Source organism: Apaloderma vittatum, unplaced genomic scaffold, assembly GCF_000703405.1.
Source record: "Apaloderma vittatum isolate BGI_N311 unplaced genomic scaffold, ASM70340v1 scaffold5285, whole genome shotgun sequence".
NCBI classification, from domain to species: Eukaryota; Metazoa; Chordata; class Aves; order Trogoniformes; family Trogonidae; genus Apaloderma; species Apaloderma vittatum.
The window spans coordinates 15387-37046 of NW_009717523.1; the positions used below are offsets into that span (position 1 = coordinate 15387).

Genomic DNA, 21660 nt, shown 5'->3' on the forward strand with positions numbered 1-21660 from the left:
ACCCATTGCTCTTCCCTTGTCCACTGATGTAGTCACTCCATTGTAGAAGGCTTTGTAGGTTGGTCAGGCAGGACTTGCCCTTAAGCGAAGCCATGCTGGTTGTCTTAAATTACCTCCCTGTCCTCCATGTGCCTTAGCAGAGCTTCTAGGAGGATCTGTTCTGTGACCTTCCCAGGCACAGAGGTGACGTTGACAGGTCAGTAGTTCCTTGAGGCCTCCTTTCTACACTTTTTAAAATATGGGTGCAATGTTTTCCTTCTTCCAGTCCTCAGGGACTTCAACCCATTGCTGTGACTTTTCAAATATCATGGAGAGGGGCTTGGAACTACATCAGCCAATTTCCTCAAGACTGTGGGATGCATCTCAGGTCCCATAGACTTGTGTATACTCAGGTTCCGCAGGTGGTCACAAACCTTGTCTTCACTTGCAGTGGGAGGGACTTTGTTCCCCTGGTCCCGGTCTCATGGTCCTTCAACTCAGGAGATGTGAGGAGAGAGGTTGTCAGTGAAGACCAAGGCAAAACAGCTGTTTAGAACCTCAGCCTTCTTGTCTGGTGTTACCAGCTTGGCAGTCTTGCTCTCTAGTGGGCAGGGTACACTATCTTTAACCTTACTTTTCTGGTTGACAGATCTGTAGAAGCCTTTGTTACTCTGCATCCTTTGCCAGGTTCAGCTCCAGCCACGCCTTGGCCTTCCTGATCTCGTCCCCATACAACTGGGCAGCATCCTTGTACTCTTCCCAAAATACCCATCCCTGCTTCCACTGCCTGTGCAGTTCCTTCTTGCCTTATAAATTTGACCAGCAGTTCCCAACTCAGCCATGCTGGTCTCTTCCCTTCCTTGCTTGATTTCTTACACCTAGGGATGGAGAGCTCTTACACTCTATGGAAAGCATCCTTAAAGATCTACCAGCTCTGTTCTGCTCCCTTGTCCCTGAAGACCATTTCCCAGGGGTTCCATTGACCAGCTACTTAAAGAGCTGTAAGTTAGTTTTCCTAAAATTCAGGGTCCTGACTATGCTCCTCATCTGATTCGTATGCCTTCGGATTGTGAACCACACTAGTGCATGATCACTGCAGCCCAGGCTGCCTCTAATCTTCACAGCCCCAATGAACTCACTTTCACTGGTGACAGTCAGGTCCAGTATTACATCACCTTGGTAGGGCTATTTCCTGGTTTACGAAGTTATTGTTGAGGCACTCCAGGAGTCTCCTGGATTACCCATAGTTTACCATGCTACTTTTCTAGCAGATGCTGGGGTGGTTAGAATCCCCCAGCAGGATGAGAGCTTGCAATCGCGATGCCTCCTGTAGCTGGAGTAAGAAAGCTGTCAGTAGGTTCCCCTTGATCAGGTGGCCTGGAGTAGACACCAACCACAACGTTCCCCATGTTGCCTCAATCTCTTCATACCTACCCATAAGCTTTCAACCTGCTCTTGGCTATTTTTCAGAGACACTCTCCGTTTCTCCACAAACCTTCCCCTCTCCTTCCTCAAATGTCCTTCCTGAACAGCCTGTAGCCACCAATAGCCACACTCCAGTCATAGGATTCGTCCCATCAAGTTTCAGTAATGGCCACTACGTTGTAGCTATGTTGTAGCTTTCCAGCAGAACTGTAGTTTCTAACTCCTCGTGTTTGTTGCCCATGCTGCGTGTGTTCATGTGGAGGCACTTTAGCTGGGCTGCCAGCTGTGTCATCCTTCTACAGGATCATCTCTTAATTCCCCTGAGGTGTTTCCCTGTTGGTTCCCACTACCTCAGGAACCCCTTGCTCATCTCAGTAAGACTGACTATGCTGCACTGCATAAATTAAATGTCAGAGCAGCCCAAATTTTACATCCTTTCCTCCATTTCCTCAATGGTCACAATTCCTTCAAACAGCCATGTTCCATCTAATTCCAGCCTCCCCAATGTGAAATTTTAGTGGTCAATGAACAAGTCTATTTAATAAGCAAAATTGTTAAAGTAGTTTAACTTCGAGCCAGTATTTGACTTGCACAAAGTACTTACTTTTAGCTGGGCTGTTAATCTCAGAAAGGCTCGTGCATTTGAACACAAGTTAAAAGCTTTTTAAGAACTCGAGTATTCCATACTAAGTGCTTTCAAACCTTGGGAAAGCAAAATCATCACAATATATGCTAACAGTGCAGTTAGAAACAAACTTTATTGTTGCAGTTTGAAATTATTTACACAATATAAATCTCTTTGAAAGGTACATTACTTCATTTAATCAGTGGTAGAAGGCCTTATAATAGCTTCAATAACATTTAGTTCAAAAGAAATACAATTCACTCAAATGGATAAATGATGCATCTAAACTCCACAACATACAAGATGGGTCATGGGGACTTTTTGGGGGGACAACAGTGCTGGAAGATGACAAAGGCTTATTTGTGAATTAAGCTTAGTTTATTCACAGGACATAAATGGACTCATGTTTAAAGGAACACTGAAAAATATACAGTAACAACAAAAAAAACCCCACAAAATGGAATATATTCCTAATATGCTATGGCCCTGTTTCTGCAAGTATTTAAAGTGTTTTAGATAGCTGGACTGAGAGGCTTGAGACAGAACCAATGAACCTAAGTCATATTTAAGAAAGATCAGATACATTCTCAGTGCTGAGACTATTCAAAGCACTTGTGTACAAAGCAGCATTATTAACTACCACAGACTGCATCTGATATACAAAAGGTTAAAAGGAACATTTCTAAACAAAAAAAATATTTTTTAAAAAAAAAGTAACTTTCACACACTGAAGACTTGACACCTACCATTTTTTCATAACACTTAAGAATTACAACTACCAAAAAGCTCAGAAACATACACTTTTTTCCAGTTCACGCTGCATTTTATGGCATTGTATACAACATATTTCGTGTTTCTCTTCCATGGTCTCTCTCATCTTGTGTTTTGCAAGGATCTCTATGTGAGGGAAAAAAACCCCATGAACACAGAAAAAACACAGTTGCAATACCACAGGGATAGGCCGGTGCAGTACCTGAAGTTATTTCAGCATTTATTTTCAAAGTTTGTAGGAGTTCAAGTAACTTGTTTGCTTTTTAAATGTTCACATAGCTTTTAATTTCCACCAAGTTTTCTCTGTGTCATCCCTCTCTAAACACCAAATCAAACACATTTGGGAAGCCCATGAATTAAGTTCCACACCATATGGAATCCAAGCCAGCAGCTAAACAATTCTAGGCTAGAGAAACAGCTAATGTAAAATCTTGGGCCAGAACTTCAGTGATCTGGTGAAGTCTGGACACATGTTCTAAGATCAAAATGAGCTTCAGGACCATTCCAGTCAGTTTTCTGACATTTTACAGTAATAATAAACCCCTTTATTAAAGAATCTGCTGCAGACCACTACATATAGTACTAAATATACAGAAAAGGCATATACACCTAAGTGTTAGAAATTAACTTCATTGGGTTTTTTTCTTTTAATAATCTTTTGGAACTTTTCTTTGTCCTCCCCCGAGACTGTTCTCCTAATCACAGGGACAGATCAGACTAACACCAAGAGTTAATTTTAAAAACAAACAAACAATGCTTTTTCCAGTGTCTCACCACATCACTTAAATGGAGCACCTCCGTACAACTGGCATGTGCAAACATACCGCACATTCTCCTTTCCACTCCAGAGGTCTGTAAGCCACCAAGTTTTGTTTGTTCCAACACATCCCATCCGGATTTGTGTGGTTTCTCACAGCTGAGAGCCACTTTCTTAAAAGTTGTACAGTTGGCTAACACCACTTACCCTGCACAGGACCAAAGGTTGTGGCTTTTCATATCTTTCACAACTAAGGAAAACAATCAGCTCGCAACCCACAGAAATAAAAAGGAGGGAAAAACTGCAAGACCGCTCAGCATCAGCCTTACATTACCTCACGGCTTGATGAAATGCTTTCTGTTCTACTACAATAATTGCAGCCTGCTTGGTGCGGAAGAGACAACAGGAGACAGCAGCTAATTCCAGTAGTTTAGCTCTCTGGCACACCTTCGATGGCATCCAAGAACACAGTAAACAAGACAAACACATTAAAACAACTCAAGAAGAGCCAGCCACCTCAAAATCAGACAAGCAAGATACGGTCAACCTCCTCTGCAAACTACAGGAAAGACTATAGCAAAGCAAGAGATAATATTCCACTGGGTTATAAAACCAAGTTTTGTTTGATCAGAAAGTTACCAAAATTTGTTTTAAGATTTTTTTAAAGCAGGAATAACAAAAGATCATTTTATAAACTTTTGTTAGCTATGGAAAACTTTTAAAAATTTGAACTTAACTTTAAAACAAACTTTACAATTTGCTCGTCTTTATCCAAGTAAACAAGCACATCCAATACCTTACTACATCAAAAGCTTGAGTTTCCATATGAATGATTTCTTATTTACTAAGCCCATCCCTCCTCTTGACTCATACTTGAGAAACTCCCTTCTCAGAACCCTAATAACTTCAAGGGTCAACGCTGACAAGCACGCAGACCTTTCACCTGGCACAGGTAAAGCTGACAGGATGTACCAATTGCATCAAGATCAGTCTGCTGGATAGACAAAGAAATTCACTCACCAGTATTTGCCAGCACTTCTTAAATATAGCTGTGATTAAAAATAAACTAAACACCTTTAAGGATACTACAGAGTTCCAAACAGAGTGAAAGGCAACAGTAATGAAATACAGCCAGGCATCTGGGGAAAACTATGCTTCGTTACGTCTACACTTCCAAGACAAAAGGCCTCTTCAGAAAAGGGCTTACTACATACATACAAAAAAATAAAATCTGATGAAGAGTCACATACTGACAAAACAGAAGGCAAATTTAGTCAAAACGGAAATAGTGATGATCAAAACTATGGAAAAGGAAACCTTTATATTCATGTTCCCACTAATGAAGCAAGGTTGTGGGCACAGGGAGGAAGAGGAGAGAATGGTACACAGGGAAAATACCTCAGAGATAAGTTTAAAATAGCCTAGAAGGGCTATCAATGCTTCTAGTGTTGAGGAAAGTGACTGGCAGAACTATTTTACTGATTTGGGCGTTTATTATAACCATTCAGAAGTTAGCAATTAAACCTATTTTAAGGCTATATCCACCAAGAACACTGAAGTTGGGGGACTTTTATCACAACTAGCTCACTTGCTGTCACCATGGGAACACACACTTCAGTACTTCAACATGCTTACATTTAGAAGTCATCAGCATTCAAGAATGTATAGGAAATTTTTGGAAGTTTAAGTAAACAATTTTAACAGCTTTCTCTATACCATAGGTACTATGTGTACCTGTGACACAGTTTGCCCTGTTATTAGAACAGACTTTCTCTTCATCTTAGTACTGTATAAATTCCTTTATTCCCAGAACCATTCCCAAGAGCATAATGTCAAGAAAGCTAACGGGGGAAAAAAGATACTGGATGCCCAAGGCTATAAATGGATACCTTAACATAAAACTACTATGCTTTGTTACATGTTAATCTAACAAAAGAAGTCCGCACACAGAGTTAGATTTCATCTTTACATCAAAATTTCTACAAAATAGGAGAGAATACAATGCAATACACAAGTCCATAAATGCAAGATACAGTACAATTCACACTAATTTACAAATGGTTATTTACACTGTTGTATATACAAATACAGTCAGACCTGGTTAATGCAAATTTGGGAAGTCCTTTTAAAATGCAAATGAAGAAGTGTAAGTGAAGGAATTGAAAATTATATGATAAGAGAGACTAGTTTCCATTCAGAAATCTATAATGTTTAGGTGGCCTAGGAAATTAGGCATGGATTATCCAGATCTGACTGCAGAAATGAGAAGAAAAAAATTCACACTATTCTGCTTTACAAAAGCAACCAGGCCACTATGGTCTATTGACTTGATAAGAATGCCATTACTAATAATCCTCTTTATATTTACAATATAAGTTTAACTACAGCAAGAATTATTAATTTTGGCATTCATGCCATCAGCTTAACATAAAGGCAACAGAGTATCTTCTTGGCAAGTCACAGTCAAAACTACTACAGGATGTTTCTAGAGCTCAGCCGTTTTTTGTCCTCCTTCAAATATTTTAACATTGCTATTAAAGAGACTGAGATAAACTAATTGGAACAAGTACACGTTCTCTACTTCGGTGCTCTAGTACCTAACTTACATTCAGAACGTCCTGTATTCACAGTTTCAAGCTACCTTACAATCTGCAATGCTATTGCAAACGACCGCTTCAAATTTAACACATCTGTAGATATTCCTCAGCAAGGGAGATTATCCAAGTGCTACTGGCCCAAGCGGATGTGGAGCAAGGCTCAAGGTAACCAGCGGTTCATTTTGGAACACGTTTTGCAGCGTTTCCTCAGAACTGATCAGAAATTGTTTTCATCTGCACTCGTCTTGAAAGAAAGCCTCATGCAAAGCAGCATTTAGGTGTGTAAAATGAATTTCAACATGCAAAATGAAAGTCTCTACCAGTACTGCAATGTCAACCACTGTAACCTGCGACAATCCTTGTGCTTCTTCCAAGTGGCTCAGGAAAAGCCTGCAGTATTTACTGTCTGCTTCAAAGTGCTTTTATGGGATTCAGCGGAACTTCCCTCCACAAGAATGAGATTGAGCTGCATTCATGAAGAGCTTTGGTTCTGCAGAAGCAAGCTTCCACTCGTACAGTTATTGCTACTTGAGCTATACAAACAAAAATACAACTGAAAAAAATTACACGAACTCCAAACTTAAACAGTACTGGTACCTGTTTTGCCAACTGTTGGGAAAGTTTTGATCTGTCAAGTGTTGGATTTCCCAAAACAAGCGAACTTCACAGCCTTCTTCAAATATTTCACAAAACAAAACAACACTCCCAGAAACAAAGCCACTGCTTGAAGAAAATAATACTGAGAGTTCAAAAATCTCTATCAATATTACTTCCCAGGAGATCCTGAACTTAAAAGGGTCTAACCAAGACAACTGGATATTATTCAACAGATGTCAACAATGTCAACAGGGAGAAAGTACAGAGAATTAAAAGTCTTCAGTGCTTTTGTGAGCTCTAGCAACATCCTTGATAACTGCTACAAAAGAAAATATACATGTCTATTTTAACTACTTGTTTCTACCTAACTACCAAGAAAATATGTCCAGTATAGTAGCCTCCAGCTAACAAATGCTAATGAAAATGGTTACCTAATTTCAATTTCAAAAAAAATCCTACTTCTCCCACCTGTATTGGGATTTTTAAGGTTTTGACTGAAGGAAATAGAAAACCTGAAACATTCAGACATGAATATAAACAAGAGGGGAAAAAAAAATAAGTCCCAAATCTTGTTTTTGTAAAATAACAGAATGCCATTCAAAATGGTCTTTCAAGGTGAAAGTTTTTCATTCACATCAATTTTGTTTGTCCTGAATCAATCCAAGCTTTTGTAAAGCACAATGTGTATATATATAATGTGTGTACATATGAATACACATATACACGCACCTGTATACAGCATTGTGCCATAAAGCAATTTTGAATAAGTATCTTTGCTGGAGTCTGCACAACAGACCCCCCCCATAATATTTACTCTTCAGGTAAGTTTGTGTTTGCATGTGTATATGCACACAGACTTTGTACATGTGGGCACTTATGTGACCAAAGTGCAAAGTTTTTCAGAGTATAATCAGAGTTGAGTTATGCTCACCCAACTCCACACTGCACTGTTGGGTTTTATCTTTCTGTTGTGGGTTTCTTCCCCTCCCGCTGCCCCCACCCCCACCCCCTTTCAGATTTAAAGCCTCTTTTCCATGCAAACTTATACATCGTTTTGTTAAGTAAACATCTGCTTTTCAATTCACATTTTTGTAGTCCAGACCATTCTTGGTATAATAGCTTTAAGAAATAAGAAAATGAGTGTGATGATCAAAGCCCCATTGTTCAAGTCATACACTTTCCATACTACCCTTCAAACTGGAGACTTTGAATGAAAAGTAATTTTCTGCGATAGGAAAAAAATAAAATACATACCAGGCTCTGCAACTACAGGACCAAGCGTTTAAGACTAGAATCCAAGGTTAGAAGATGACAAAGTAGAAAGATGTCAACAATACATGAACTGTAAACCTAAGTGTTGTGCTCCCCCAGTGCAACAGGACCTCTGCCCACTAGTCTTCAGTTCAATAGTCCATTCAGTTAGACACTGCTGAAGCACCTCAAATATGGACACCAGAATAGTGTTCAAATTGAGAATCAAGCTTTAAAAGGAAATACAGATTTGGAATAGTGGTCTTTTTGCTTGCGAAGTACACTTAATAAGCAAGCAGCTTTCCCACAGAGGTTGGAGATGGTACGTTGTCCGTCTAACACTATGATGGTACACATCCTCAGAGATCTGACAGCCACAGAACTTTCACATTTCTACAGCTTAATGCATCAAGAAGGAAAATTAAAAAAAAAAATAAATCAAAGCATTGTTTATCTTTTCAGCAAGCTGGTTGATTCATATACAAAAGAAAAGTACCACCATATGGAAAGCTACCTTTTACTTTTTTTTAAAAGGGTGGTCGAGGGGAAAGGTCATCATTACCTTTTTCCCTAATTACACCACACTGGTGATGTCATGAGTTTGTTATCACTCATTTTGCTTCTGTACATCCAAAAGGTGAATATTCACTGACCATGTTTTCTTGAATATAAGTTAATTCAACTTCAATAAAATAAGTTCTTAAACAAATCCTTTGGAACAACTTCACCGTCTGCACCCAACTTTTACAACAACTGATGAAAGCAGCAATGGAATCATGTTAAACTTATAATAAATAATTCACATACAACATATGTTAAATTACAAAGAAAGATTAAATTGCCATTTCTACAACTTTTTATAGATTTAAAAAGTTTCTAATCTGTTTTATATCAACAGCAGTACATATGCTCTTCATATTAAATTTAACATTGAAGGACTGTTTAGAGGCATTATTTATAAAGCAAGAACCACCAAGTGAGCATTACAGAACTTCAATAAATGTTTAGCTTTTTTCCAGTATCTGTTCTCAGAAAAGATTCAGGGGTTGTCTATCCACTTGGTAAGTTTCTTCCTTTCATTACTCAGGAAGAGTTAATGCCATGACCTCCAGCTTCATTTTGAAATACTGGTTAAACCGAACAATTGCATACCTATTAAAAGGGAGAGAGAGATTTCAAGTTAAGAGCATGGAACTCCTCAAATAAAAACAGCTCAGCTAGGCAGGACTAGTCAGAAGTCCACCTACCCCTCTACCCTGGTTCCTAACACTGACCCTCCACAGCTGCCAAAGGAGTAAATTAACAATCACATAACCAGAGCTGGAAAAGATCTCTAGGAATCATCAAGGCCAACTCCCAAGAACAGAGCAAGCACATCACGGTACTTCCTCACCACCAACCACCTACTCCCAAGCTTGCCAATTTTTGCAAAACAGACGCTATTCCAGCATTATCGAAGGCAGCGTTTTCATGTTTACTAGTTCGTAAGAGTGTCCAACAATCGACTACAACTCCAGAGAATTCTGATCTTAATCACAGCAAGAATGGTATTTTATTCAAAACTGACAAGTTTTGGGGTTCCACCACCTGTGCTTTAACTCGTGTTTTTTGTGCCATCTAGCGGCTACTAACAAGTACTTCTGCTTGAGAGTAATTAGTCACAAGAAATACACATTTGCTTCACTGACAAAATTACACAACTAAGCCTATTAAACTGGCTTGGGTAGTACAAAAAACTCTAAAGTGGGATCTTTTATTAAGCAAAATGATTAATTTTATTATCTCGTCCAGTCCCCAATGGAGAGATGATTTCCTCTGCTTGCCACCAAAGACAATTTTAAAAACCGCCAGACACACATCTACCTGAATCTGAACACCACTTGCCAGTGTCCTAGGAAACAGAATTTAACATGCATTGGCATTGCAAAGAGTCTTCAAAAAAGATTAGGAATATCCAAGATTAGTATTCCATGCAAGAAGCAAACAAGCTCTTTTGTACAAGAGCCCTGTTTCTTAACTCTTGCAGCTGGAAATGCAGGTCTTGTATCTGACAGGCAGTACAACACACACGGCTTTCATGCCTTTGTCTCTCCAACAAAACACATCCGGGTCCCAAAAAACATTTAATCCTCCAGTTATGTTCCTTGCTGCATCACACCAACTTCTCTAAATGCATATGGGCCCCTGGGCTAAAGAACTTTCAGTAACAAAAAGCACAGATAGACAGCTTTTACTATCTTGTTTTCCTCTTAAAAATAAAAGAGTTGCATAGTGTGACCACATACATCAGACATCAGGTCTACTGCTCAGACCTCACTGTTTCTGGCAGCTGGGGTGTTTGACTAAACAGCCCCAGGGTCCTTTCCAGCCTCACATACTCCAAGATTACATGTAGCATGGGCACTTACCCTAGAAAATCGAAGTCAATGGTGGAATATTTGGCTTGAATTAGAGCCCACAATCCCCAAAAGAAGTGGGAAGCCTGAAAAAAAATTATTAGTGAAATATTAATGTTGTATAAAATCCAACATGTAAACATTCTCACACGAGACAAAAAAAAGTTATTTATGAGAGAACTCACAAAACCCAATGTTTTTGTAAAGTTATCTGATCTCTTTCTAAAGAGTTTGGTAAACAAGTATTATAGAATTACTGACTAGTGGAAGAGTAAATCCATCCATCCATCTCCAAACTCTCCATGTATTGCTTTAAAAAAAAAAAAACATGTTGCATTTATAAAATAGGTCAGCTATTAAGTAGGTTGTTGCAAAACTCCATGCACCATGTTAAAAAAACACACAGAAATGCAACGATTTAATTTCTACCACTGCTAATTAAATACATATTATTCTACACGTATTCGACTCTAGTGCAAACACGAAATTTCTTTTGAATGTTTGATTATAACCCTTAAGCCACTATAACTACAGCTCACCTTCACTCCTGACTTGGGACAAAGAAGTATGATCTATAGCTATGTAAGACAATCTCTACCTCATCATTTACCCAAACTTCTCATCTGTTCCAAAATTACTTATTGAGAGGCCAGATGAGTAGTCTAGAAGCCTACATTCAATATTATATCTGAACTATGGACTACATTAATGATGTGATTGTTAGTCTACTTCAAATGAACAAATACATGCAAATGGCCGTGAGCTTTATATAGTCACCTTGTGGAAGGTATTTCTGCACCGCCCAGGTTACAAGTGATATACTTCAGGCTTTTCTTCAGTAAATAACTGCTTAGAGTAACTGCCTAAACTGCTTCCTGAAGCTTGCATGTAAGACTTCATCAGAAGTATAGAAGACACAGGGACACACACGCATCTGAAAACACCTTAAAACAACTCCTGTATGCACATGTGAATTTTCTTGAATCTCTTGTCTAGATAACTTCAGCTGACAGCGAGTGGTCTGGTGTTTTATATCAGCATCAATTAACTTTAGCTCAAATTTTCTCTTAACAAAGCTTTCCACATCAACCAGCACAAGAGCGTTTGCCAGTACTGATGCATCATGTGTGATCTGGAGCTGTTCTCTAAACAGAAGTCTATCCTCTTTAACACCAGCATGACCACAGCTTAAAAGTGATAAAAAAATGTTACATAGCTTGAGACAGACCACCAGCCTACATAAATTCAGCTGTCCCATTCATTTAGGAAAGTTAGACCTGCAATTAACACTAACAATAAATAACAGAGATTTTGGAAGCAAACAAGTTGATATTTTCAAGGGCTTGTTTAACAATCACCTTCCTAAAATGTGAACGGCATTTCCTCATTGCAACCATGAGCTGCTGTCAGAAAACTGAAGGTACTACAGTAACAGAGGTGTGCTTGGATTAGTCAGAAAGAGGACTGAAATAAGGCCAAACTGAAATAAGACCAACTTAGGCCCCCTATGAGTAGTCTGGCATGTTATTCAGCAGGGGAGGAAAACCTACAAGTGGTTTGGCTTGTTATTCAGCAGGGGAGGAAAAAAAATTATCTAGGTACTGAGTAAAAGGCACTTTTGCTGTAACATTCCCTGTCACAGTCTGTAGGGAATGTTGGGAAACGTAACGAAAGTAACGTGAACCTGTAACGTATATTCAGAAATCACAGAGATAAAACTTGGGGAAGAAGAAAAGAAAAAGACATCTTCAGACTGCTTCTAACAGTGTATGTCATTGGGACACTGGAAGACTCAATGCCACAAATCTATCTGACTTCTAACTCTACTTCCATGAACTGCACTTGACGTGTTTCTTTCCTCCCCCGAAAGACAAGGCACCAAGGTCAGATCAAAACTGAACACGCTCCATCCACGCAAGGAAAAAAGGAGTGAAGCTTTTACATTCAAAGTCTGCAAAAGACACACTGACAGACAGGAGACAGGCTGTAATACACAAGATACAGGAGGAGCTGGGAGCAGACTCACACAGCCAGCACTGACACTTGACAGAAAGGCAGAACGTCTGGGGAGCCACAGTAGTCTATATGTGCACTTTGCTACAATTTAGAGCCTCTAAGGAGACCAAAACCAAATCTGAAATCAACTCCCTCTTTGGCAAGACATGCAGGCAAGGAAAGAGCTCATATAGTACTGTAAGACTCTAGAGTGACCTAACCGTCTGTTAAATTTAAAAATTAATCAGCAAATAAAATAGTATCCTAGTTTTATTGTAACAAATTTTATAATCTTATTTTTAAAGGCTTTTAAAAATCAGAAGATTTGTAGGTTATGAAGTACTACTTTGCTCTTTTTTTCCCATCACAAGAAAACGTCCTACACGAATCTACTGTAAGGTCTAGCCAACTCAGGAACTTTTCAGACCAATAAACAGCCAAGAGAAATCCTCACTAAAAGCTCATCTCCTTGTTTTCTAAACCACTCACTGTCTCTTCACTAAAAGTATTCTACAGAGCACTCTTTACACACAACACAGCAGAAAGTTTCCACAAAACAGGCTAAGGAAGTGTTTCATTGCATTTTTACATGCCACAGCAGTCCAATAAACTAGCAATTACATTTGTCCACAGAGTAGCAAGCTTCCCTATGGCATTTAATATGTTCTAATCAAGTGTTTGTTACTTACCAGTGCAAACTGATTGACCTGGACATATAGAACCTCAACTTCTTTTTCACTGACTTCTGTGCCAAAACCTTTATATTCTTTGTAGGCCTCAAGGTAAGATCTCAGCCATTGTTCCTGTAATTTTCTGTTAGGATAAAGGTTGTAGTCTACCTCATTTACTCCTAGAAAAAGAAAAATACACATCTATTAGAACCATACAGTGTCTAAAAAGACCATTGCAACTTCATTACTGGACCACTTCCCCCCTCCCCATCCCCAATGCACACAAACTTATGTGGACAAGTATCAGTGATTTCAATTTGACTTGATGGTATCATTTACATGTTGGGAAGAATTTCTCACACATGAATGTGAGCAGTCAACATTGCAAAAGATTTACGCTGTGTGTGTTCTCAGTTGCATACATATTCCACTTGTATTTTGGGCTTCAACAAGTCTGGCTTTGAGAGAAGCCTCACGGAAAACCATTTGCACTATGCAGGAAAAGCCCTCCCAATCATACAAAGTATTACATGCTGCATAAGAAGAGAGACCTGTACGTAAATCCCAGGTGCAGCAGCAGAGGGGAACACACAGGAGCTGGATTCAGTACCTCATGGATCAGGGTTGAGGGCAGAAGAACAGATGGGAGGAGTCCTCCTCAGATGCTGGCCGCTGAAGAAGAGGGCTTAACCCCTGTGATCCCTCAGATTTATACTGAATAGGACTTACACGGAATGGAATACTTTGTTGGGCATGTTTGGAACACCTGTCCTGTCTGCTCCTCCCGGAAGGTGTGACTTTTTACTTCTTTGTGAATATTCCACTTCCCAGCACCCCAACTTGTTACACAAGATTTAGCAGTGACCTTGGTCACTATTAGGAGCAAGTACAAGCAAGAGTCTGCATATCAGTTCTTGGTAGGAAGTATAAACATCAAGGCATTATCACTTCCAGTAGCAGATCCCATCTGCAAAAATATGCTGGTAACTTAAAATACAGTCTTTTAGGAGACAATTAGGTGAAAATTAAATTAACTAAACAGAATTGGTTTGGTTTTAGTTTAAACCAGGCCATTCATCTTCTTAAGTAACAGCATACACTCAATGTTATTTCTCTCTTACAGAGTAAATGGAAAGGGCATTCACTGAAAAGTTATTGAATTCATCTACCAGCACCTTATTCCTAATATCCCACCTTTTTCCTATCACATAGTCTTGCCCTCAATTCCGATTTTAGGATGCAACTTGAGGGGAAATACTGAGCATACACAGTTAAAGCCACCAGAAAAAGACACTGAAGTCTGCCATTTGGAACTGTGGAATCACACAGTGTATTCTCAGTATATACCTATTCTGTAAAAGATACATCTGCAGCATTTCATTGCTGTGGGATGTCTCTGCTGTGTCATTTCACAGAAGGATACTGTGAAAGCTGTGAGTTCTGCATTGATCTAAATCTACCAAAACTTAGCATTTGATGTTCTCATTTCTGGGACAGCAGAGCTGCAAAGGAAAGGTGTAACTACTCTGCAAGGTAAGACATCAACACATTTTGATACCATCAGTTGAACAGCTGCCCACATGTATTTAGATATACAAAGAGCATGTGCAAGTATGAGGTTTTTTCATAAAACCATTTACCTTTACCTCAGAAATCCAATTCTTACCTGCGAATTCATTGAAGTGATTTCCAATGTCATAAGCCAGGTAGTTGTATCCAGAGTACTCATAGTCTATGAACTGCACATCACCTATGTGAGACACAAGAGCAGCAACATCAGAGCCCCCACCAAACAAAGTCATAGCCCTAATCCTTTGGTGTCCTTTGAAGTTTTGGGGGAAAGGCAAAACAAAACCACACACTGGTCTTACTTGCACCCAGTTGTGTGCACTCAAGACATTCCAGGGTAAGGCTGTGATTTTTATACTACATTCCCTTGAATATTGATTCAAGAAAGCTCTATAATGCTTACTTAAGAGCTTGCAATTCTCAATTTTTAAACTCTGAATAGTAGAACTTCAATTTTAAGTTCTACCACATGAGGGCATCCCTTACCTTCAAAATAAGAAATACAGCAGATCCTTTATTTGAACTTTATATAGAAATAGCAGATCAATTTTTCCCCGACTCAAAAAAAAAAAAAAAAGTCCTCTTTATTCTCACAGGAGTGTGCAACCACAATGGACTAACATATTGCAACATGCTGATATCTCTTTTAACAGGTCATTATTTCTTGCTTCCTCCAACCACACTTAAAAAGCAAGACTATTCTTAGTTGTTGTTTTTAGGTGGCTTAAGCAAGTCTCCAGAAGCCATCAGACAATTCTCAAGTCATCAAAATTACGGAACTATGTAGTGTTATATAAATAAAGACTGATAAAACAGGAAATATAGCCCCAAATGTTTCCATATTATGTTTACCTATAGTGAAGCTGGGGAAAATGTTTTACTCAAGATAACACAGCACTGAAGCTGCTCAAGAATGCCTATACCACATCAAACTGTCAAAACACTAAAACAGATTTGGTACAACTAGAGCTCTTGTATTTTACAGATCAAACTAGTAAAATTACTAAAAGCATCAGAAAAGGAAGCAATGGATTAATTTCAGAGCTGCTTGCCCTAGAATATCATTAAAATGTAAAACCTATACGTTTCCCACTGCTATGCTGAAAAGGGTAATTTTCATAGTTGCACCCTTCTCTCTATGTATCTCTCTATATACCCATTCTTTTCATGGCTATCTGCATATTTACTCAATGAAAGCATATTCCATTACAATGAACAATCTTCTTAGCATAACTTAAAACATCTTACAGACACTAATGCTAACTATCAGATCTCCAAGTCAAAAAAAAAAAAAGCAAAAACCCTCCTAGACTAAAAATTCTGTTTAATAATATGCTGCCTTGTTAGCATTTATGGATATTGCACATATCAAACAATAGTTTTACCAGATAAATGTCCTGACCAAGTTATCACAGAACAACTTTGTTACAAGTGTTCCTTTCTATGCAGTTCATCTTGACTGTATTTTAAATATCAACACATTAACATTTTCCAGATAGATAAATCCTCACATAAACACTTGTAAAGGAAGTCGAACCCCACAACACTTGGTCACAATCCTCGCAGTTTACACTTACTTTCCGAGAAAGACAGGATTGCTTACCAAGGTTATGAGGTTAAATGGTTTTTGCTCTAACAAATCAATGTGAAAATGGCCTGCAAAGTGGCAAGCATCTCCCAGAAAAATCTTGTTGGCAATGGAAAACTGAGGTTCTCTAGAACTCTGAAAGTACAAGAAATTTTACAGCAGTCGCAGCCAAAATCTTATCATATTGTTGAAGATTAACTTCTGCCACGGCTTGACTTGCAGATTCACATGATTGCGTTTCCCAGGGGTTCTTAAGTGCTACTTTTTAAAACAAGCACCTGTAAGTTACAAGCCAGTCAAAATGCACAGCCCAATCCTGGTTAAGATTCTGCTACACCACTCATCTCCTGAATTCCCTAGCCCCCTGAACATTAAATGCTGCTTGTATTAAGAGGTTTTTTCCTTCCTCCCTCACATAAAATAAACACAGCAAATAAAAGTCTGCTAGCAAAATTATCAACATAAGAAACAGTTCAAACTTTTAACGTGCAAATTTCATCTTGGACATGTACTACTATGCATTTTTAAGTATAGCTAACAATTAAAACTTACTTCCAGACATAAATAATATTACATACAAAAAGAAATTGACTCTAGCAAGATACAGGTGAGGCTGTCACTAGGCACTCACCTACAGGGAAATGCATGTGAACAAGCGACAGGATGAACCTTCAGTCAGTGAACCAGTAGCACGGTGCTCGGCACCACAAGGCAGCCATGACATACCTCATGTGCAGCAGCCGAGAATTTGGCAAACCCACATTTGCTAAGACAAGAGTTCAGAGTGAAAGTCCTTCATTTTTACTGATCACTTTCAGATTCATGCTACTGTGGAATTCAAGCTTAGATTTAATTTTTGCATGAAGGCTCAAAACAAAGATCTTTCTGGGAAACTGAAAGGAGGCAAAAACTTTTAAGTTTGCCACTTGATAAGTGTGTAACACATACATGTCCCAGCTACCTTGTTTTAGAGGCAGAAGCAGCTTTAGATTAGTTGCTTAAATATCTACAGTATTAGAAATTAGTTGTAGTATGTACTGCAGTCAATACAGGAAAGCCACTTCTAAAAGATACGGCTTACATTAGAAGTTAAGCATCTAGCTTTGGTTTTGAGGTTTCTAGTAAGTAAAAAAAATATATATATATGTATTGTACATCCCACTGGTAGCACTGGGAGCAGGCAGACCAACAAGAGATGCTAGTCTAAGTGTATTTGTACTTTACTGAAGTGAGACATGATTTAAAACTAAACTCTCTCATGTCTCTGGAGAAGGTGCTGTTATCAACAGGAATAGAGAAGTATTGAGTATTTCAAGTGGTCTCCTTACTGCATAGACAACATGCAATGCAATCTACAAAAAACACATAATGATACAAAATGGAATATATGTTGTGTTCCATACACCAGAGATTAATTTTGCACTAGATCAAGCAGTAGTCAATGGAGCAACTGCCAGATCTCCTCAGGGACCTGAAAGGTAGGAGAGTGATGACACCTCTCCTTCTAGCTGCTCCTCACTTTTAACGGTTTTGGAAGGGAAGCACTTTCAATGTGCAAGTCCTGGCTGTAGTTACCACAACAGAACGCTGTATCCTGAGTTCCATCCCATCCTGCTCATCGGGTGAGCCACTGAGGCCCTAGAAGACAGCTTTGGTAAAGGTTCTACAAATGTACCTGAAAATTCACAAATGGGTCGTATACCCAAAGAATGATTTTAGCTATAAATACCCCATATAGCTTTGCAAAACAAATTAGGGTTTTACATCAAAACCAGAAGCCTTAAACATACCTCAGTCTTCAGAAGCACTGAGCACCCACAGACTCCTACCAAAGATCATAGAAAACATTGGGTAGGCAGAGGGAATAAACAGAACAAAGCTAGCCATCTACCTACACACTTAACTTCCTGGCAGGTCATTTTAATACATTCAAAAAGAACACACACACAGACAAAACAATACTGATACTTGGGTCTTATGAATAGCAAGTATTTGAATACTCTTAAAACATCAGGTATTTCTGGAAACTCCCAGGACATGTTGAAAATAAACCTCAAACTTTAAGAGCATCAGAACACAATGTCTATAAATAAGCAGTACCAAGCATCAAGTATATTTTTACTATCTTGATGTCCAAATTGTAATTAAAAGCAACACGAAGCTCCAAGTTATATCCTTCAAAGAGTAGATGGCACAGATAATTATAAGTTATGTAAAGTAACACTTGCAAATTTTCATATCCTGAGCAAATGAAAACGGACATTAACAAAACAGCAAGAAGCCGAGTTCTCTCAGCCACAGCATGAACAAATTCAAATCAAATGAGTAAAACTCCATTAAATGAAGCTAGCACTCAACATGGTGTTCCAGTCTCATAAACAAAATTTAAGGACACAAGAGTGATTCTCCTTAAAAGCGGTATGTGGTACAGATACAATTTTTCTTTCAAGTCTGAAAATTTCACACAAATTGAATACAAAGGACAAGTTTAAAGCAAAGCACTGGGACAAGCCACAATCATTCTAATTGTACCAAACAGGAATCCTAGTAACTGTTGGTAGTTTGCAGCTTAAACACAGACACGCACCCACCCCGTGCCTAGTAAACGTGCAAATTAAGCATTCGCAAACAGTATAAGTAGCAGTGTTGCTAAAACCAATAAATTAGTTTTGTTTGTGCCAGCTTCTGAAAAGCCAGATAAACACTACCAGCTTTGTGCAAACTTTACTGAGGAAAGAAGGAAAGAAAGAAAGAAAAAAGTAGTAGTTAATCTAGAAGATCAATTTGCTCTTTTTTAATTCCAGTTTAGGGTCACCAAAGTATTTCTGATAAAGAGAAGCCTTTCTAGATAGAAGAGTAAATTTAGTAAGAGGACAGCATCACCAAAGCTGAAGTTATTTAAATACCTTCATACAGTTTGATGCCATTCCTAATGAAGTGCATCTTTAATGATTTTAATTTGTGCTCTTGCAAAATTATTTGTATACCAATAAAAGCTTCTGCTCTACTAAACAGAATTCCAGCAATATGTTTATTTACAGTTAAAGCTCAGCTTCCACTTGTAAAATCACATTCTTCATCTTACAACTGTACTAAAAGAGAGATGGGTATTTTTTGCTCTGTAAAAAGTACACTATAAGAAACAGCTTTCAAATGACAAATATTCTTTCTACAGATGGCATTGAGGTTTGGTTACTATGAAAACGGTACCTGCTGTACCCCCATTGCAGAAGTTTTACAACACTGTACATGTGCAACTTTCAAATATAAATTTAATAAATATAATTAATATTTCCAAGTCTCTTCCCCCCTCCACCTCCTTATAGCTAGCTTGAAGCCAAAGTACTTTACGTACCTCCCTCCTCCCCATCCTGTTTCCAAAAGCTAAGCACTCACACACTTGTTACTGTAGGATTGCTCATAAGTGATGCACTGCTGGCATTGTTTTTTCCTCCATTCTGTTCACAAAAAGAAAAGCATTTAGCATTTGTTTTAGAAGTAGGAACTGCAAGCCTATTAACCGTGACAGTGAACCTTTCAAAGGAAATCCTCCTCCTTTTTTTTTTCTCCCCAGCATGGTTCTACTATGAAAAGTGACTATAAAAATTACTTTTACTTCAGTGGGTCTGTTTTGAAATGCTAAAACTCAAGGTAGACCCAGCACTGAAAAACCCTACACAGTAAAAAATAGGTTTATTTTTGGTACTACAATATCACAACTCCAACGTGTCAGCCCACAAACGAACTTTTTTTTTTTGCAGATCTTCCATGCTCCCCACCTCATTTTAAGCAGAGCTGTAACACATGATCAAAACTAGGTAAAACCACTGAAGTTTGGTACCAAATTCTTAGATTTTAAAATTTATGTATATACACGTGTATATACCTATATAACTAGAAGTACTAATAGCAATTCCCTTCAGAAGTGGTATGACTTAGAGGGAAAGGAATACAACCAGAAGACCATTTTCTCAAATCACATGCCTTCAGTGCACCTCACTCAGAAACTATATACATATAGAGAAACTATACACTATATACATACTCAGAAACTATATACATATACAGCCAGTTTTCATACTAGAACCAACTCCAGCATATTTTTTGCCAGTTTTTTGTTTTGGTTTGTTTTTTTTAGTATTTATGGCATGTAAGTTGAAGAGGTCAAAGACCAAGCGTACCTGATGGAGAAGACTTCAATCCATTCACAGTCATTTACTTCACATACTTTTGGCTTACATACCCACAATCTTATCAAACCGTCACAAATGAACATGGAACGATTAGAAGGAAAACGTCATCTTCACTTCAAAGGAAAATCTTGATCTAAAACAGTGAATTTGTCGCACTTTGCTGAGCTCAGGTATTTGAAATAGGAGGAAAAGCTGGGCATTTTTACTGCACCAGAGCCATTATAGCGTCACAAGTTTGTCTTTTGTTTAATATCCTGTTTAATGGATTCATTCAGTAACCAAACCTCAAACCACTAAAGGCAAGAAATGAAAGAAATTATGGGTTTATACAGAAGCTTTATGGATTTTAACACAGGCATTCTTCAATAACATGAATTGCGCGTTAAATATTTTATCATAAAAACAAAGAAGTAATTAATCTCTGCCTACAACAGTTTAAATGAAGTATGTATTTACAAAAGAAGTCTTTAAGATGCCCGTGCACCTCATGCAGAAAACAAACTGAGTCACTGAATGTAGTATTAAGCATCACTAAGTTACTTCATTAAGAAAGTGTCTTCCCACATTCACAAACCAGGACAGTACACATTATATGAGATGATGCCTTCCAGGTTATTTTCTCTGCTTGCACGACTTTTTTTCCTTCCTAAAAGCTTTATGCAACTGGAATTAACACAACCAATTACCAACTTTGAAGCCTAGTCACAGAGGCAGGCTATGGATTAACAAATTCATTAACTCATTACGGAAAAGCAAGGAACACCAACGTTCTTCCTTTGTACACTGACATACAGACAAGAATTAGCTAATTAAGCAACTCAGTACTTGCACAGGTATCACTACCATTACAATGGGTCTTAAAAGCTCCAACTGAGCTCACTTGAACAAGGCAGCAAAATGACACCATTGACGTAGCAAATGCAATTACAGCATAAACAAAGCCACTCACTACTTACTGTTTAGTTCAAGACCTACCTCGTTTCTTGTTGTAAATAATATTCTTACACAACAGGTCATTGTGACAGAGTACCACAGGTGAGCCTAAATTTGATAGTCTTTCCTTCATCCAGGCCATCTCCTCCTGAAGAACTTGAGGACTTGGAATGTCGCTTAAAAACCTTTTTGGGCATAAAGAAGTTTGAGAATTATTTAGTACTGTGTGCTCCACACCAAGCATTTGTAATAAAATAAGGTATTATCCTCTACATTGTTATTCAGTAGACCTTCTCCCACACCAGGCCACTCT

At 38.3% G+C, this 21660-nt stretch overlaps 1 protein-coding gene across 1 annotated transcript in view; it reads right to left on the bottom strand.

Moving 5' to 3' along the window:
• Positions 1 to 8630: 8630 nt before the first annotated feature.
• The window catches only part of ETNK1 (ethanolamine kinase 1), a gene marked incomplete at its 5' end in the record, with an annotated part of 15558 nt that continues 2528 nt past the window's right edge, over positions 8631 to 21660 (bottom strand). The window contains 5 exons of the mRNA XM_009869917.1: positions 8631 to 9154; positions 10411 to 10484; positions 13083 to 13243; positions 14731 to 14814; positions 21390 to 21532. Of these exons, the coding sequence (XP_009868219.1) occupies positions 9082 to 9154; positions 10411 to 10484; positions 13083 to 13243; positions 14731 to 14814; positions 21390 to 21532 (535 nt within the window). The remainder of the gene's footprint in view (positions 9155 to 10410; positions 10485 to 13082; positions 13244 to 14730; positions 14815 to 21389; positions 21533 to 21660) is intronic.